Source organism: Falco peregrinus, chromosome Z (genome assembly GCF_023634155.1).
Source record: "Falco peregrinus isolate bFalPer1 chromosome Z, bFalPer1.pri, whole genome shotgun sequence".
Classification (NCBI taxonomy): domain Eukaryota; kingdom Metazoa; phylum Chordata; class Aves; order Falconiformes; family Falconidae; genus Falco; species Falco peregrinus.
Window position 1 is genome coordinate 20527216 of NC_073739.1, and position 16993 is coordinate 20544208.

Genomic DNA, 16993 nt, shown 5'->3' on the forward strand with positions numbered 1-16993 from the left:
TTTATTCTGCACTTCTTGATAAGCATGTTTCAACAATCCATAAAATGTGGGTATCTCCAGTGCAATGACAGAATCCAGTGCTCATTCTTGCATTTATGGCTACACTCTAAAACTGAGCAAAAGTAATCAGTCTGCAGAAGCTGTATAGGTCCAGAGGTAACAGATGCCACGCTGCGACCTCAAAGAAAGGAGGTGACCCCATCTGCTCCCTATTCTAAGATCACATATACATAGATCACTTTTGAAAGACATTGTTCAAACTACTGTGGTGTCTCATGAAAGAGTTGATCTCCACATGATAAACTATGTACATATTATAAAGTTTTATTTTTATCTGCCTGAAACTAACTTTCCCATAGGCAAATAAGTCTTTCCTTCTTGACATATTAAGAGGCAAATCACTTTTCTTTACACCGTTCTCCACAGCTTCTCATATATTAAATCATGTACCTCATTGTTTTCTCAGCTTTTTCTCACAGATCATGTTATTTAAACTGTTATCTTTCTTGTTGCTGTCCCTTGAAGTCCTTTTAGTTCGCCTACATCTTTCTTATTGTGCCCTGCACACACAATATTCTTGACCTGGGGCCTGAACATTGAGTTGAGTAAAAGAAAAACCCACCACAATTTGTCTTTCATGCCTTATATAAAATGCCTCTGTTATTCCCAGAATGAAAATTTCTTATTTTGCAGGTGATGCACCCAGGATTAGCTTGTGGTCTGATTTACATTCTCAGTTTCCTGATGCAGTTCTGTCTCCCATCAGCTAGTCCTTGGTTTGGATTTGTGTATTTATTTGTTTCCTGACTGAGATACTTACTTTTTAAAATTCTAACAGATAATTCTCAAGTTCTTTAATTTCAGAATTTCATCTTCTTTCAGCTCCTCTCACTTATCTATAAAGCATCTAGAAATTTATTAAGTCTGAAACTGTTTCGTCAACAAAATCACAATTGAAGGAGTGACCCAGAATAGATACCTGTGGTATCAGCTTACAACATCTTTGCATTCTGGCTGTGAAGCATTGACTATTCCTTTTTCATATGGCTTGTTGACTCCCTGTTGTGGTAGATGGATGAGACAACAACTTGCTGCCACTTGCCATCAGTTTCAGATAGCTTCTCTGGGAAGATGTGTCTTTGAAAATGTATATTATGGTAATTACTCAAAGCTATCAAGTGAAATGTTTTTTCTAAAGACAACAAACTACTTAGGGTTGCCAGTTAGTGATGTGCAATTGCTTTGATTCAGTAGATTAGAATTTTTCAGTATTGCAAGCCACTTCTTACTCTTTTGCTCATTTGTATTTTCGTCCATTTTCTTGGATGGACAACTTGTGAACCAATTTTTATCCAGCTAATTGGTGCACAGGTTTTATGATGCTTTTCTGGTGTACATCTCTGTGACTTTTGTGACTGAATTTGTTATCCACTTTGTAAAGAAACATGAACACAGACTCCAGACACATTACTTTCACAGTGAGTTCTGACACATGTAGCTGCTTAATCAACCTAAAGAAATGGTAGTCCTTGGACAGTCAAGGTTTGAAGCTAGGCACCAGAGGCAATCTACGTAGCTCCAAAGGTAACACAAAATACTCCATGATCTTGCAAGAAAAGGACTATAGATTTTAAAAGAAAATCTAAGAATACAAATTTGAAGACATAAGGGGCAACACTGAAGCATGTTCTGAGTGTAAACTCTGTTTTCAAGTGTAGTTTAAACACCTGTGTTAGAACAGGAAGTCTCTTAATTTACTGAATTAATTAAGTGACATGCTGTTTACACCGCTTTGACATTAATATCTGGGAAAAATGAAATCCAAGGCATTGTTTTTTCTTTGAGGAAGAAAAAATAAAAAATTCATTTCACTGAGACCAGTGAATTTTTCCAGAAGTAACATGCTCATCTAACGTAATAGGTTCCATGTACTCAGAGCTGTTATAAGAGAACGAAAAGCTCAGTAGTCTGAAATAGAATTAGCTTCATTTTTTTATACTTCTGGTGGGGATTTTCTTAACACTGGTGGTTTATGTTCATGATTTTTTAAGAGAAGTGGCTTCTAAATAACATTTGCTTTCTAAACCAAAAAACCCACAATGCATTCCCATCATACTGAAGTCATAATTACAAATCCACTAATGTTTTCCATTTGATTTAATTTGGATATTCTAATTCTTGGATCTAATAAACAGTACAATGTCAGCATTTAAGTTTTCCATCCATCAGAACCTCAGAGAAGACTTTAATTTCCTCTGTGTTTTAAATGGCTTAAGTGAAAATGTATAAGCCCCTGAAAAAAAATCTATCCCGTATAATATTTAAATGAGTTTCACTAATCATGATCTGTCCTCAGTATCCATAAATTGCTTAGATCATACTAAAAGATCAAGATGTATTAAATACTTTTAATGCTACCCTGAATCTCACATTGCCTTAGGCCATATGGAAAAACTAAGCAAATGGCCATATCTTTATATACCTGCCTATGCTCCCATTGCCAGCTTTCAAGGCACCTCCTGAATGCTCCAGCTGTATCCTCAGTAGGCCACAAATACAGGGAAGAGGATACACCACCTCCCCCAGTCCCAATCCACTCCTCTGTACCCAGTGAAAGGATGTGAGGACCACTGCTAGACCATTTCCTGCAGCCTAGAGTGGGGACGGTGTGGACCAAAGGTCCGATCCAGTTCTTTGAGAGATTCTCAGCCTCCCTCATCCTTTCTCCATGACCAGTTGGTGCCCCAACCTGGCAACCTGTATCAGGCAGCACAGCAAACATCTGTCTTCACAAGCTCCTGCTGCCTAAACACCTGCACAGAAGCGCTGGTGCCAGTGCTGTGCTCAGATTTGTCCCAGCCCTCCTAGTCTTCATCAGTTCTTCAGATAACATTGCCTCTGGGACAAGATCTGCTACGTGAGCAGCCTGCTCCACAAAAAGGATGTGCCAGCCTAATTTTTTCAGCCCTTTGTTGATGAATAGGTACACAGAAGTCAGCCTGGCATATGGGCTGGCTCAACAACAGTAAATGCTGGGGCACATACCAGAGTCACATGATGAATAAACAACAGCAGCCAGATGTAGGCTCCTGTTAACATGTTGTCAGGGACAGCAGTGATGGCGAGGACCTCGCAGACTGCCCCCAAGACTGTTTCTGGACCACCCACCTGCAGGCCCCACACCCTCTTCTGCGGGGTCAGACATGTCCTGTCGCTGCACAGGCTATGCTCCATCCTTTCCTGCTCCACACCACCAGCCCTGCCACCTGGGAAGGGGATGGGGGACCCCTCCTCTGCACTGCACAGCATAGGTGAGGCAGCTGCTTTCTCTGCCTGTGGCTCCTGCTGCACTGAGAGCCCCAAGTGGACTTTTTCCCTGATGGAGGCATCTTCCCAGCAGGTGCCTACTGCTGGTATGGCAGTGTGCAGTTTTAGGAAGTCTCTGGAGTGTTTAGGTAAAAGCCAAAAAATAACTACAGGTCAATCCACACAGGTGTGCAAGTGTCCAGCCCTTTTGATCTCATTAGGAAGCAGGTACTTGAATGATTCTGGGGATATAACATAGACTTTTAGATAACTAAAAGCATACAGTTATTGGTCTCACTGTGTGCCTGTACAAATCAGAGTTGTACGCACTGCCTTTCTATCTATGCTGCTGACAAAACAGGCAAATGCAGAAACAGAGGAATCGCCACAATAAAGCAGAACTACAATCCTATCCCAATGATCCCAATAATTCTCCTCCCACATAGTAAAATGAATATAGATAGAGTAAATATTCCAAATGTCAAGAAGTAGATCATTTGTATTTTAAAACATGAAGACTACTTAACTTTTTAAATATTTAACTTAGTTTAACTATGGGTGACGCTACACCATATGAATGTCTAAGCCTTTCTCAAGGTTTCAGCTACCATATCTACATTCAGATTTTTGTGCGGAGCCAGATTTATTTAATTTTTATAGATCAAAAAGTACTGCAATGGGGTAACAGTTCCATCACTGGGTATGACAAAATAAGTACTCACTAAACATAAAACTTAATTCTTAACTATTGTTCCAAAACCACCATGTTTTCTTCACCACTTCTCACATGTGCTATTCATTACTTATTTGCCATGCAAGATCTATTTAATATTTTTAGTCTTGGTGTTTCCATCACCAAGTATGTGGAATTTGTTTCCAAGCCACCTAGGACCAAATGAGCCAGGCTCATTCAGACTGCAAACCCAGCTGGATCCTGCCTGGGCAGGCAAAATCACTGCTGACCACTCATTTCAGCTGGCCAGTTGGAGGATCAGCACAGCAATCACCCCACATAGGACAGGGCAACAAAAACCACCACAATCACATCTTCTGCTAACATGGAGAGAACCAGGCCAGGCTTTTGGGCAAAGTCAGGTTACCACCTGCACAGAGCAGGTATTGCTCCCAACCCATGCCTTGAACTGCCCACTGCCACCAAGTGGTTCCCAGCATGTTGATCTTACTGGTTTGGCCGTTCATCTGACATCTTCCAACAGCCATCACTCCCACTGGCACTGCAGGCTGGTCTGCTGCAGCAAGCCACCAGTGACTGCGGAGAGCCAGGTGAGCCACTGGGAAAACATTGCTTTGGAACACCACAGATCTGAACGTCTTTTGAAAGTGAACGCTTCAAAGTAGCGCATATTTTGTAGAAACTGAATTGGCCTATGCAGAGGAAGGTGGGTATGTCTGTTGGAGGAAATCACTAAAAATAATTCAAAGAGCTCAAATATCTTGAAATAATTAATTCCATGGACTGGTTGTGTTTGTTGTTCTGGATAAATCAGCTTGTCAGCTTTTTACGATCTATATTCCTAGCATCAGGCAGGAAGTGGGAGGCTGCTCTTCCTTCTTCCATTTTAGTCTGTGGAACCACAAACAGGAAGGAGGAACTGAGATATCAGTCCACTGTGCTTATATGAATGTGCCAGTATGCTAGCAGCCACAGGAAGAGAGCTTAGTGATCTCCAGGGCAAACAAAATTTTTTTGTTATAGCTAAAATATTTGTTTCTCAAAATGTTGACTGCTATTTATATATATATATGTACACACGCACACACAGTCTGATATAATCCATAGATTATATATAGATAGCAAATATATATATATGACAAATATATATACTTTACAGAGTGTATATAGAGACTATATATAGTGTCTCCATACCACATATATACACTACATATCTATACATATAAATTATTTATATACACTGATAAATATATATATATATCTCCCCACCCTTCCACTCTTTATGTATTGTTTTATAGTAGCTTTTCTATGTGGATCTACATATATTCTGTCTAAAAGATCAAAGCTAAAAAAGCTAGAAGGCCATTTGTGTCAAAGAGGACATCCTCCTGAGTTGCCCAAGGTCAGGCCCAAAGGTAAGGTAACACTTGCTGTGTTTCCTGTATGGTCAATAGAAAAAGATAAGGGAGATAAGTGGGGGTGATCTGGGATAAACTGTAATTGCTCTCTGAAGGTGTGTATCTCCTGCCAGCTAAACAGGGAACACAGAAATTACAATGCTTACATTACAGGAAATTTAATATCATGATTAAAATTAGGTAAGACAAAGGTTTTTTTAATTTGTCTTTGTCTGAAAAGGAAAAAGTCTCTTCTTATGGCAGTGCTAGTTTTTTTTTTGAGAAGGACTGGTTAGGTTAGGTTAAGACAATCTCACCATGTGCTACTCTGGAAAGCTCATGAAAAATTTAATTATTATAGCTTGAAGTTCATACTAAATTCATCCTGAAGAAATTAAGTGATCTCTTCTGTGGCTGCTAGCGTACTGGCACATTAATATAAGCACAGTGGACTGATATCTCAATTTCTCCTTCTTGTTCACAGTTCCAGAGATTAATTTACTGGCAGAATCATACTTTTAACCCATAGTATTGAAATGAGATGCTTGATGCCCTGTTTGGTATGTGCAACACTAGGTTAATCAAAGCAAAGAAAACATATTGCAGGATATAATGAAAACCAGATAAATAGAAGATTAGAAAACCATGTGCACTTTTCTGTAGCTACATTTCTGGCTTATGCACGTGAAGTATTTAAAAAATCACTTCTAAGAAATCAAGTGATTCTCAACGGTTTGTTTCTGGAGCTCCCATCTCTTTATAATGGATTCCTCGCTATCTTATAACTGCATGCTTCTCTAAGGGCTTCCCTGAGCTCTTAAAGCTGTTTTCTTACAAACAAATTTGAAAATGTGATTATTATCTTATTTAGACAATACCTTGATTGCTTTCTCAATGCAATCTTTCTTTCTTGCTCTGTGTTTAGAATCTGTTATCATTTGAAGCACAGACTTGAAGGAAATAGATTTTCCAAGCCCAGACTTATGCCTTCACAGGATAAATTTAGCTTGAGCATAGTGAAATAAAATTTATCAAAGGACAATGTTGTAAAGGCAGATTTTGGCTTAACACATCTGAAAATATCTTAAAGTAAAATAAATACACATACTAGAAACACAACTACATGTATCAGATACTGTATTGGCTCCTGTGGGAACAGTGCCAGACTGTTCTTCAGCACTGCTCTTCAGAGGATGTTTGCAAGCTTTCCTGCTTCTTATTGGGAAAGTCGTAATCAACATTAAATTGATAAACTAATTGTTGTAACAGCCAGAGACAGTGCTATTTGGTGGAAATCAATTATGTTAGAAGTTTTTCATTTTTCCTACTTATCTTTTGCCTCGTCTGGCTGTAATGTAGACAGATGTCCCAAGTCAGTTTACAGCAAAATTGTAAATGATGCAAATTACAGCTGCATTTGGGCTGTGGAACTTTGAAATAAAGCAAATACTGGTTCATGCATACTCACTGTGCAATTTTCAACGAAAAATTGCTTTCACATGCCCTTATCTTACATGTTCACAAAGTGGGGGGGGAAAAATCTCGGTGGATTGTAGATTATGCTCTGAAAAAAATTACTGGAGACATTTGAAACAACTTTTTCTGGCGCCCAGCTCTCTTAATCCATGCAAATGCAAACATTTTGAGAGATATTTTTAAATTTAAGTGTGGTTTTTATTTTCTTTAATTTTACTCTGGCTTTTTTAAACCAGCAGCCGTACATGTGCCAGTGCGTCTGGAGGGGAGGGAAGTAATTTTTTCTCAGACTAATTTTGGATTGAGTATTATTAATAGTATATTGAGTCAGGTTAATTCTACAGCCACTTTATTATTTTTATGATGATAAATACCATAATAAGCCAACAAGCCCCTTTTAAGATTAAGCCTCAATAACTTAGAGAGTTTATAATTTAGAATATATGCATATGCTTTGCTGAATGAGATTTTCTCACCTAACCGCAGTTGTCCTGAAGTGTAGCACCTGTCTATGTGTTTGCATAAGCACCCTCTCTAGGCAATGGCAATAGGCACTCATCAGACAATCCATCCTAGCATTAAAGACAGGTAGGATGCCAGAGAAATCATTGTTTCCTTGCACTGTCTCCTTCTGTAGCCTACAAAATGAGCTGAATAGCTTAGACTAGATTCCTGCTTTTTAGCCAGCTAAAGTTATGAGAGGTAAACTGTACCCAAAATGCATATGGAAATGATAAGGGAGAACTGAAGTGCAGGGTTTTGGAGCTGTGCACTGTATATGCACGTTCTTAAAATTCCAGCAGTACTCTCAGAAAGCAGATTTCCATTCTCTTACTTTCAGCTTTAAAGTCAGAGTGAATTACCTCACATCAACCACACACAGGAAGCTGAGAGGGGCAAACTATTTCAAGGCACTGAACATCTATGTAAGAGCAGACAAACACCTCCCTCCTTTTGCAGATGCATGATTGTAGCGCTGGAACAGCTGGAACCTAGAAACCCGACCCTCCACAAGTTCTTTGGAGTCCCTCTTGGCAACTCCCTAGCAGTGGCTTCAAAGTCATGAGAACATACCAAATACATAGTCGTTGGTGTCTGGAATATAAATAACAAACGTTGTTCCTTATCTATCCCAAAGAACTAGTTGCAATGTCGCCCTTGCCTTTTATGTACATTTTATGAATGGATGACTGCCAGCACTATAGTTTAACGTTTTAACAATGCAGATCTTCTTTCAGAAAAATCCTGTGATCAGTAAAACCTGCTTTTGTTCCTATGGTAACAAAAAACCTCTCAGCCACCTTAGGATATAGCAAGGCCTCCATCACTGGGATCCCACAGCATGGGAGTAGGCAGCTGTATGTCAGCATCACAGCCTCTGCTTTGTGCCCAGGAAGCAGGAACATAAGCCTCCTTCTCACGGGCTCAAGGCTTAGTAGAACAACACAGTGCTCCCAAGGTTTATATTTACGGTGGTGAACTGGAGAGGTGGTTACACTGATTTTTCCTGCATGTCACTTCCATTTTCTTCCATGCTTCCACCTTCTCTATCTTCAGGCTTTTGCCATGATTCTCTGCAAGATTCTCACATGGAAAAGGCTTCCTCTTCATTCATGTTCTCCCCTACTCCCTCCTCAAATCTTCTGAACTAAGGTTAGCTTGAGAATTGTAGCTCTGAAAGGGAAAAACAATATAAACTTGCTTCACCTATCAAGTCATAACACAAAACTGTTTTAAGCTCTCATCTTACTAAGTCCTACACTAGATGGAGATAGTACTGCTGGCTGAAAGATGTACACTGAGAAGCAGCTCTGGTTACAGGGATTTTTTTAACAAAGTATGTGCTTTCAGCAGGTGATTTTTCTTTTTCTTCTAAAAATGGACACTTGGAAATGGATTGTTGCTTTTTTAGCTATGAAACTGTTTTCATTATGGTTCTGACCTTAATGTTCTCACTACATTAAATTTTATCTGAGAAATCAGTAAAAATTAATGGTAATGTTAAATTCTCCCCTTGTGAAGCAGTAATGGTAAGAGTTAGGAGGCATTTCTGAGCAGTTACTAACGCAGTACCAGAAATTAGCTGCAGAATAAGAGGATCACCTCTGACCATGTCGCTCACCTAACGAAAATAAAATGGTCCACAGTTTAAGAAACTTGGTATCCATTAAAGAAATATTGCTACATGAAGCCTTTTCTCCAACTGGAGGGATTTTCAAATGGTAACTCTTGATGTGCCACCCAGGGATGGCACCAACAAAGACTGTGCGCTTATTAATCTCTGAGGCTGTGCCAAAGGCCCAGCCTCCTTCCCCTCATCACCGTTTTTCTAGCTACCTTTGTGTCGTCCAGTTTTGGATGACAGAATGAAGACAACTCAAAACATCAATATAAAAAGATAGCTCTGAAAAAGGAATCAAAGAATATGCAAAGAAATAATTGCTGTGAATATTACTTAGACAGCAGCTAAGATTGTATATGAATCTTTAAGCAGGGTGATGGCTTCTAGTGCTCCTACCTCTAACTGAAAGTCCTAGCAAGTTACAGAATAGTAAAACATGGATGTTGACTTTATTGATTTGTTGTCAAAAATCTTGTAACAATTTATCCCTCATAAAATGAGGTAAAATTGATTAATAAAATGCTGCAAATCTTCATACCTTATGCGGACCCAGCTGCGGATCTTACATGATTTCCTTACTTTCTCTGAAAATCAAGATAGCTTTGTACCTATAGAAATGTACAAAATTGACTTAGTCATAGACCATCAGCTTGCAGTTACATGACCCAAAGATTTCAGTGGGCAGTAGCTGAACAAATAATTACTCAGCATTTAGGAACCCTTAACTCTCTTTGATGTGATTAAAACTATGCTTCTCTCCATGGCCATAAGCAGATGCTTGAAGAAGGGTTAGCTTCAGGCAAGCACATACGATGCTTCTTCCAAGTATTGTCACACCTCCAACAATTCTGGGGCTTTTTAGACACATGGTTTCTACATTGTCAAGGGATGCTGCAGGTCTACCACCTGCTAACAACATCCTTACATTTGTTTTCAGTGTGACTTCTGTACTGGGACACAACTCCTTATAAGCTCTGAGAATGACTGAAGCCCAAAGTAAATCAGGCTTGTCAGAGGTTGCTGTATGTCTCTCATCAAGTAACAACAGCCCAGTTTAGATTTAAGGTTAGTAGTGCCAAAAGAAAAAAAAAAAAAAGCTTTTCTGTAAGGCATTCTGTATTGTAAAGCATAAGCAGTGGCGGACAATCCCAATAGCAGATAAATGCATGTCACAGTAACAAATGTTTCTTGCTTAGTTCTCACCTGCCATTAGCACTTATGAAGATGGAAAAAATTGCTGTTCTTCTGCATCATCTTACTATTCTAACAGGGTAAACATACTCAGCTAATGCTACTGGAGCTTTATGTTTTAGTATATTGCCACATTAGATGAACTGGGGATCAGAAATTCCCATTCTGTTAATTGATTGAGGGCAGTACCTGTCACTACTCTAATGAGTACAAAGTATCTAACTGGTGAAAGAAATACTTTCTTTCACATACGTAAAAATTATTTTTCTCTAGTAAGTAAAAATTATTTTTCTCTAGTAAGTGAAAACACTGGCAAAGAACAAAACAAAGGTGACAGAACAAATTATTTTTTTGTAAAATATGCAATTAAATACCCAGATGGAAAGATGACATATGTTTCACAGAAGAACAGTCATCATGACCTGAAGTGCAATGTTGATTAGGCTGACTGCATGACTGGGTACATGTGTCAAATGCACAGATTCTGTAAATATTTGTGCTTTGTAATTTTTCTTAGCAGCACTGACTCACTGCAGAGTCTTTACTGCTGTGTGCAAGTGCAAGCACTACACAACAGCACATTATTCCTTTTTTAATATTTTATAAATGTGAAAAATCAAATCTCCAAAATTCATCTACTCTAACTCTCAGCACTCTGGTGGTGGTTGTTGCCTCACTGCACTCAGCCATTTTTTTTACAATATCTCTTAGTGAAGAAATATTCCCTCAGTATTTCTTGAACGTTTGTCTTTTATGACACTTTCATAAGGAAGCTAATGAAACCTGTATGTTAACCTATTATAAAGTAGGTACAAAACTGGTTAAAAAACAAAGTCAAGACTATTTTTCAGTGATTACCATTTTTATGGAAGGATGCACTGAATGAAAGATGACAGTGGGTTCCTGTAGGCCTGACATGATTTAATAGTCTCATCAGTGATGGAAGAGGGAGAATGCATATTATATTTGCAAGTGATACCAAACACTTGTAGCATAGCAAGAGAATTCAAAATGTCCAAAACAGACTGGTGTAAGTGTCAGTAAAAAGAGAGACAAAATTCATCAGGGAATGTGAGATTTTGCTCCAAAGTCTAACTAAACCACTTCACAGATAGATAGTGAGCCTAGTATCAGTTCTGAATATGATCACAAACTGAAGGAGCCCCCATAGCACCATGCTGCTACAAAGTCATACTCCACAGGAGGCTGTGTAACTGGCAGGACCCTATGACCACCTTTCTGGCCCTCCTCTGGACTCGCTCTTTTCTGGTGCTAGATAGCAAAGCAGTAAAGCAGCTTGCCTGCACAGGTTTTGGGGTCTTCATCTTTGGAGATGTTTAAGAAACAGTTTGACAAACATTTTCCACCAAATAGACCAGATAACCTCCTGCAGCTCCCTACAGATCCAAACCACAGAGGCTGACCTCGAGCTTGTATAACTATCACTCTCGCAAAACAGCTGCTTCTTAGGCTTGAGTTTCTCAGTTTCATTGTTATTTCTGTTGTTAAAATGACACAATATTGCAGTGGCTATTAGTACAATACTAAGACAGAGTCAGTGAAGTCTGACACACAAAAGAAGTTACCAAAATCTGACATACTTGATTACAAAACCTTGATTCACATTGCTTGGAACTTTGTCATCTTTATTTTGCATCTAATTTAATCGGTTTTGGATGGATGGAAAGAAGTATATCCAAGCAAAGTAATAAATGGTATATTGGCCATACCCTAATAACTTCTTGTAACTATTCCAGTGCTTCAGCACCTCTGTGGCCTGAACTAGAGAAATGACACGGAGCCCTAATGCTGTTGTATTGTTCCTTTTAAAGCCATTTAAATTGACAAGATTATGCACCTCAGTGAAACCTGTTCCTGCACAATAAAGAGTTTTATAGCATAACAGCTCCAAAAAGTGTTTATGCAGAAGACTTCTTTGATTTCTGTATCCCCTCTGCAGGGCTGGACTGCAAAGGCTTGCAGAGCCCATAGATACCGTGGGCATAAGCAGGAGAGGTACAGTGAAAGTTCTGCGCAGCAGATGCATTGACTTGGAGGAATTGCTGGCTGGTGAGCCAAAACCAGAAATTACTATTTTTGGAGGGTTCTCTACTTCTCTGAAGGCTATTCAAGGAAGTTTGGGACCTGACAAGGGCTGACAAAAGGAAAGGAAGGGACAGAATAAAGAAGGAAAAAAATAAAAGTCCACCCCTAAAAATGGGCGTGGGTAGGGCTAGTACTGTGATATTGAGGGTTGCTGCCTAGGTGAAGAAACTTTAAATGTTAGGTATTCTAGTAAAAAAAGAAATACTAGCTGTTTCAGCTTTGGCATCCAAATTAATAAACACTTCTGAGTTTTAATTTTTCAGTGTCTGCTCACTGCCTGTGAAATGGGCAACATACTCTCACAGGAATGCTCCAAAGATGAAATTCATCAGTGCCTGTGAAATGCTTAGATCTGGTAGTGACAAGGCTCAGAGAAAAGCTCCTGAGGAGACAGATCTTTTTCTCTTCAGAGTAGGGTTAGAACTGTGGATAATATATGAAGTACAGAGCTAACTGTCAGCAAACAATAAGGAAAAACAGTGTCTGTAAGCATGCAGTCAATGCTCCTTGGGAAGAGGGCTCCTAAAGAAACATTAGCACGTAACCAGACAATTAAAGCAGGCACACTGCATATACACAAAGTGCTTAAACAAGTTTCACATGTGAACTTTGCCTAGATGCTTCTACTGTTCAGGTTCTTGACTTTGCAACCTTAATATCCTTCTCATGTAGCATTACAGAGGTGGATTTATTGGCTGCAAAGCAAGGGGTGGCTGCAGTTTCCGTTAAGACACTAGGTAGCTTCCTCTCCCTTACATTCTGACTTAGTAGCAGGGGTAGAGTTGACAGCTATTACACATTTACTGAATGACACACATATTAATACCCAGGCGGACAGGGATGAGGCTTAGACTTTAAACTGAGGTTTTAGTTCTTGCAGTAACACACCACAATCTCATATGTGATTGGCTTTTTGCAATCATACTAAGTTTTCTCCAGCATTAATGTTTTCCAATTTACTTCCATGATTGGTTCTCTATTTTGGATTATTTTTCCACCCAGATTTACTAATATGCAGTTTTTCAAACTAATATCTCAATTAGTTTAAAATCCAGGTTCTGTAGTTTCCTATGTATCACTCCTTGATCCCTAGAACACAAAAATATCTGCAGTAGATTTCTGCAGCCATAGATCTCAGCAGCATAGGAAAAGTAAGTAACATACCCCCCCCCCCCCAACTTATAAATACAATGTTATTTTGAATCAGAGAAGCTATGCTCCTTACATACCTTTCTTTATGAGTGACAAGAAGGAAAAAAAAACCAAACAACCCAACCCAAAACACAGCTGACATCTTGTTTGCTCTTCATTTTATTCTGCTTCAGCAGCATACTCAATTGGTGTGACAGATGACTACTTCAAGGTATTTCAGAGACCTGATTTACAGTCTAGCCACATAAGCATTAAAGGCATGGGTGTGAATCTTGATGAAGTCATAAAACCAGTCAGTCTAGTGGAAAACTATTAAATACCTAAGTATTATGCTAGATTAGTACACTTGCCAGAAATCTAAAAAAATTAATACACATCATACAATCTTTCTAATCACAGCAAATAAAGTTATGGTGAGATATCTTAACACATGTCAAAGAACACAATTTTCTATTACTGAGATGATTGAATCATAACTTCTAGATAAAGCGTGCACATGCCAGTTATTTGAAAAGCTTACAGAACAGCATAGCAGAACAGGAACACCATGAGAAACTGGAAGGGTGGCAAGGATTTAATGATAGTGCCCCCCACAAAAATGTAGATGCCAGAGATCTGCACTTCTGGATAGAAAGTGTTTGCATATTTTGAATAGATTCTTTTTTAAGTTGCTGACTCTGCATTTTTAAATCTTAAAAAGACCTCTGAATTTTATTTAGAGATACAATGAACAGAAATGGGCTGAGTTTAGGGATAAAGTAAAAATGTGAATAGAGTATATTTCATCTCATAGTCACTGCAAACAACCTCAGTATCACTACTATTCTTGCTTTGTACAGAAAAGGGAAACAGATAATGCTGGAAAATGTCTTATTCCCACGAAACTTGAAAACGCTATCCAACCTGGTAAATGACAAGCAACTTATTACAGCTTCTAGTAACAGTGATATTGTAGCTACATCCGTCTCACAATATGTCTTTGTACTAGAGTAGTGGATCACTTTTTCTGATCTGAGGAAAATGGGAAAGGTTGGGTGTTCCTTTTCCACCTACTTCTATATGTCTAGGAACAGATATTGTCATCTTCACTGCAACTGTCATTCATAAATGTCCTGTTTGATAACTTTTTTTTATTTGCAATAGGAAATCTGAGTTCCCAATTTTCAACACAAATTTAGCTCTGCTGAGTAGGAGGTTTACCACGTCTCACTCAAAGCACAGAGGCATGAAACTTCCTCAGAGATAGGCAGGGATGAGGGACATTTTCTGTTAACTCACCAGTCCATATCTCCAAGGAGAGAGCTCTCCACAATTGCTGACATCTCCAGCTTGAGTGGTACAGATAAAATTATGCATGGCACTTACATGTTTCCAAGATAACATGTATTTCTGTTTACATATTTACAACTTTCTCATTATGTGATTGGGAGGGGCCAAAGGAAAACAGTACGTAAGACCATATTCTTTCCAGGCACTCTGCAAACACCAGAGGTGCCCCCCTCACCCCAAAGAGCCCATAGTCTGTAGAAACCGACTCATTCTTCCTCTGTGAAGAGTGCTGTCTACATTGGATGCAGTTTAGAAATTTTCAACGCAGCAGACGTTAACAAAGTCCTCACACAACATTAGCACGCCAAGCGGGTGAAACCTCTACTTTGTCAATACAGAAAATCAAGATACTTTTTGAAATTTGTTTTCAACAGAGCAGAAACAACAACAGCTCAAATCGAGTGTTAAGTACCCTAGGTAATACCATATACACACTGCTGAAGCCTGACTTCACCTTTTCTTTTTTTTTTTTTTTTTAACATGAGTGTTACAACTTAAAATTTCAGAAGAATGGCTATGATTTGTGAGCTAACTCACAAACGGAGGGAATAAAAAAAAGCAATTTGGAAACAGTACCTTAGGGAACGGGCCTGCAGACACTTTTTTATTTGCACAATCGTTACCGCAGCGGCTGTGCATGCCCCGCCCAGGAGCCGCTCCGCGGAGCGCTGCAGGGGCCGCACCTCCAGCCGCCTGGTCAGTGGGGTGTCCCGGCCCCCCAAAAAACCCAGTTCTCAACTCAGCGACTGACGTAACATGGGAAAATTACATTTCTGGAAGCTCCTCCCGGCGGTGCGGGGCAAGGCACACGGCGGGCGCTGGCAACGGTGCCGGGACCAGCCCCGCCGTCCCGAGTCCCCACAGGGGAGCGCGGCGTGGCACACGGCGTGCCACGGGGGAAAGTCGGGAATGGCGGGTGTGAGCGGGGCGGGAAAGGAGCGTCTCCTCCAGCGGGGCGTTTCCCGGGCTGCGCCCCCGGCACACGCTCCACACCGAGGCTCAGGCTCGCACCCCCGAGGGCTGCACGCACACCACCCCCCGGAGGCAGGCAGGGGCGGGCGGCAAGGCCGGGCAAGCAGGAGCAGGCGGGCAGGGGCAGGTGGGCATGCAGGGGCGGGCAGGCCAGGGCGGGCAGGCCGGCAGGGGTGGGCGGGCAGGCAAGCAAGCCCCCGGCACAGCCAGCTCCCCGCGCCGGGCAGGCCGCCTGGCACGCAGACACGCGTGGGCGCCGCCTTCGCGGGACAAGGGCTTTGCGGGGTTCCACGGACCGCCACCGACTTCACGGAGCGATTTCACGGCAGCTGCCCCGGCCCGAGCTCCCGGCGACCCCCGGGAAGGGGGAAGGGGGAAGCTACCGCCCCCACCCGGCCCCGACCCGCCGGCCCGCTACAATCACGTGGCGGGAGGGGGCGGGGCGGCCGTCACGTGGGCGCGGGGGGCCGGGGCTGGCGGACGGGCTGGAGGGGAAGATGGCGGCGGAGAGGGAGCCCCCGCCGCTGGGGGAGGCGCGGCCCGCCGACTTCGAGGAGCTGGAGGACGGCGAGGACCTCTTCACCAGCACTGTATCCACCCTGGAGGTGAGAGACCGCCCGGCACCGCGGGCTCCGAGCCCCCGCAGCCGGGCCGGCGCCCGCCGGGCCCTCCCTTCCCCGCCAGACCGCCGGTGCCGCGCTCCTGCCTGGGGGCCCCGGCCCCCGCCCGGCCGCCGGCCTTCACCGGCCCGGCCCCCAGCAGCGGCCCCGCCTCTTGCCGCTGTGCCGGCCACGGTGGCCCCTCGGCGCTGCCCCACCGGCGAGCGAGTGACCTCGGCCCAGTGGGAGCTCCGTGGTTCCCTTCGGGTCTTCTCCGGCCGAGGGAAACCGAAGACTCTTTCTCCAAGTGCCGCTGTGCCGGGTCCCCGCTCTCCTTTGCCTTAACCCCTTCTTGTGCTGCCAGGGTAATAAACATTTGCACCTTTCCTCTGCACGCAACGCCTCTTTCGCTGGTCCTCCCCCCCACCCCGCCTTAGACTTTGCGTGGATTAATAACAGCCCACTTTCTTTGTCTGGCCTCTTTCCGAGGCTTCACCCCCTTGCAGTTTGCAAAAGCGCGTAGAAACTTACTCTTCGCCGGAGGCGGCGCAGCGCTGGGTGCCTCTGGCCGGCTGCGGCCCCGGGCCCCCTGGCCGGAGGGGCAGTTCGGGGCCACTGAAGGCAGCAGGCGTGCCTGCCAGGCGTTGTG

At 42.1% G+C, this 16993-nt stretch overlaps 1 protein-coding gene and 1 long non-coding RNA gene across 3 annotated transcripts in view; one reads left to right on the plus strand and one right to left on the minus strand.

The window, feature by feature from the left end:
* The window catches only part of LOC129782703 (uncharacterized), a 30985-nt gene extending 14938 nt beyond the window's left edge, over positions 1–16047 (minus strand). For both annotated transcript variants that reach the window (XR_008744729.1, XR_008744730.1), the window contains exon 1: positions 14723–16047. This is a non-coding gene — a long non-coding RNA (uncharacterized LOC129782703). The remainder of the gene's footprint in view (positions 1–14722) is intronic.
* Positions 16048–16193: 146 nt separating this feature from the next.
* The window catches only part of SNX2 (sorting nexin 2), a 32635-nt gene continuing 31835 nt past the window's right edge, over positions 16194–16993 (plus strand). The window contains exon 1 of the mRNA XM_055790476.1: positions 16194–16350. Coding sequence (XP_055646451.1) covers positions 16243–16350 — 108 coding nt within the window. The 5' untranslated portion in view covers positions 16194–16242. The remainder of the gene's footprint in view (positions 16351–16993) is intronic.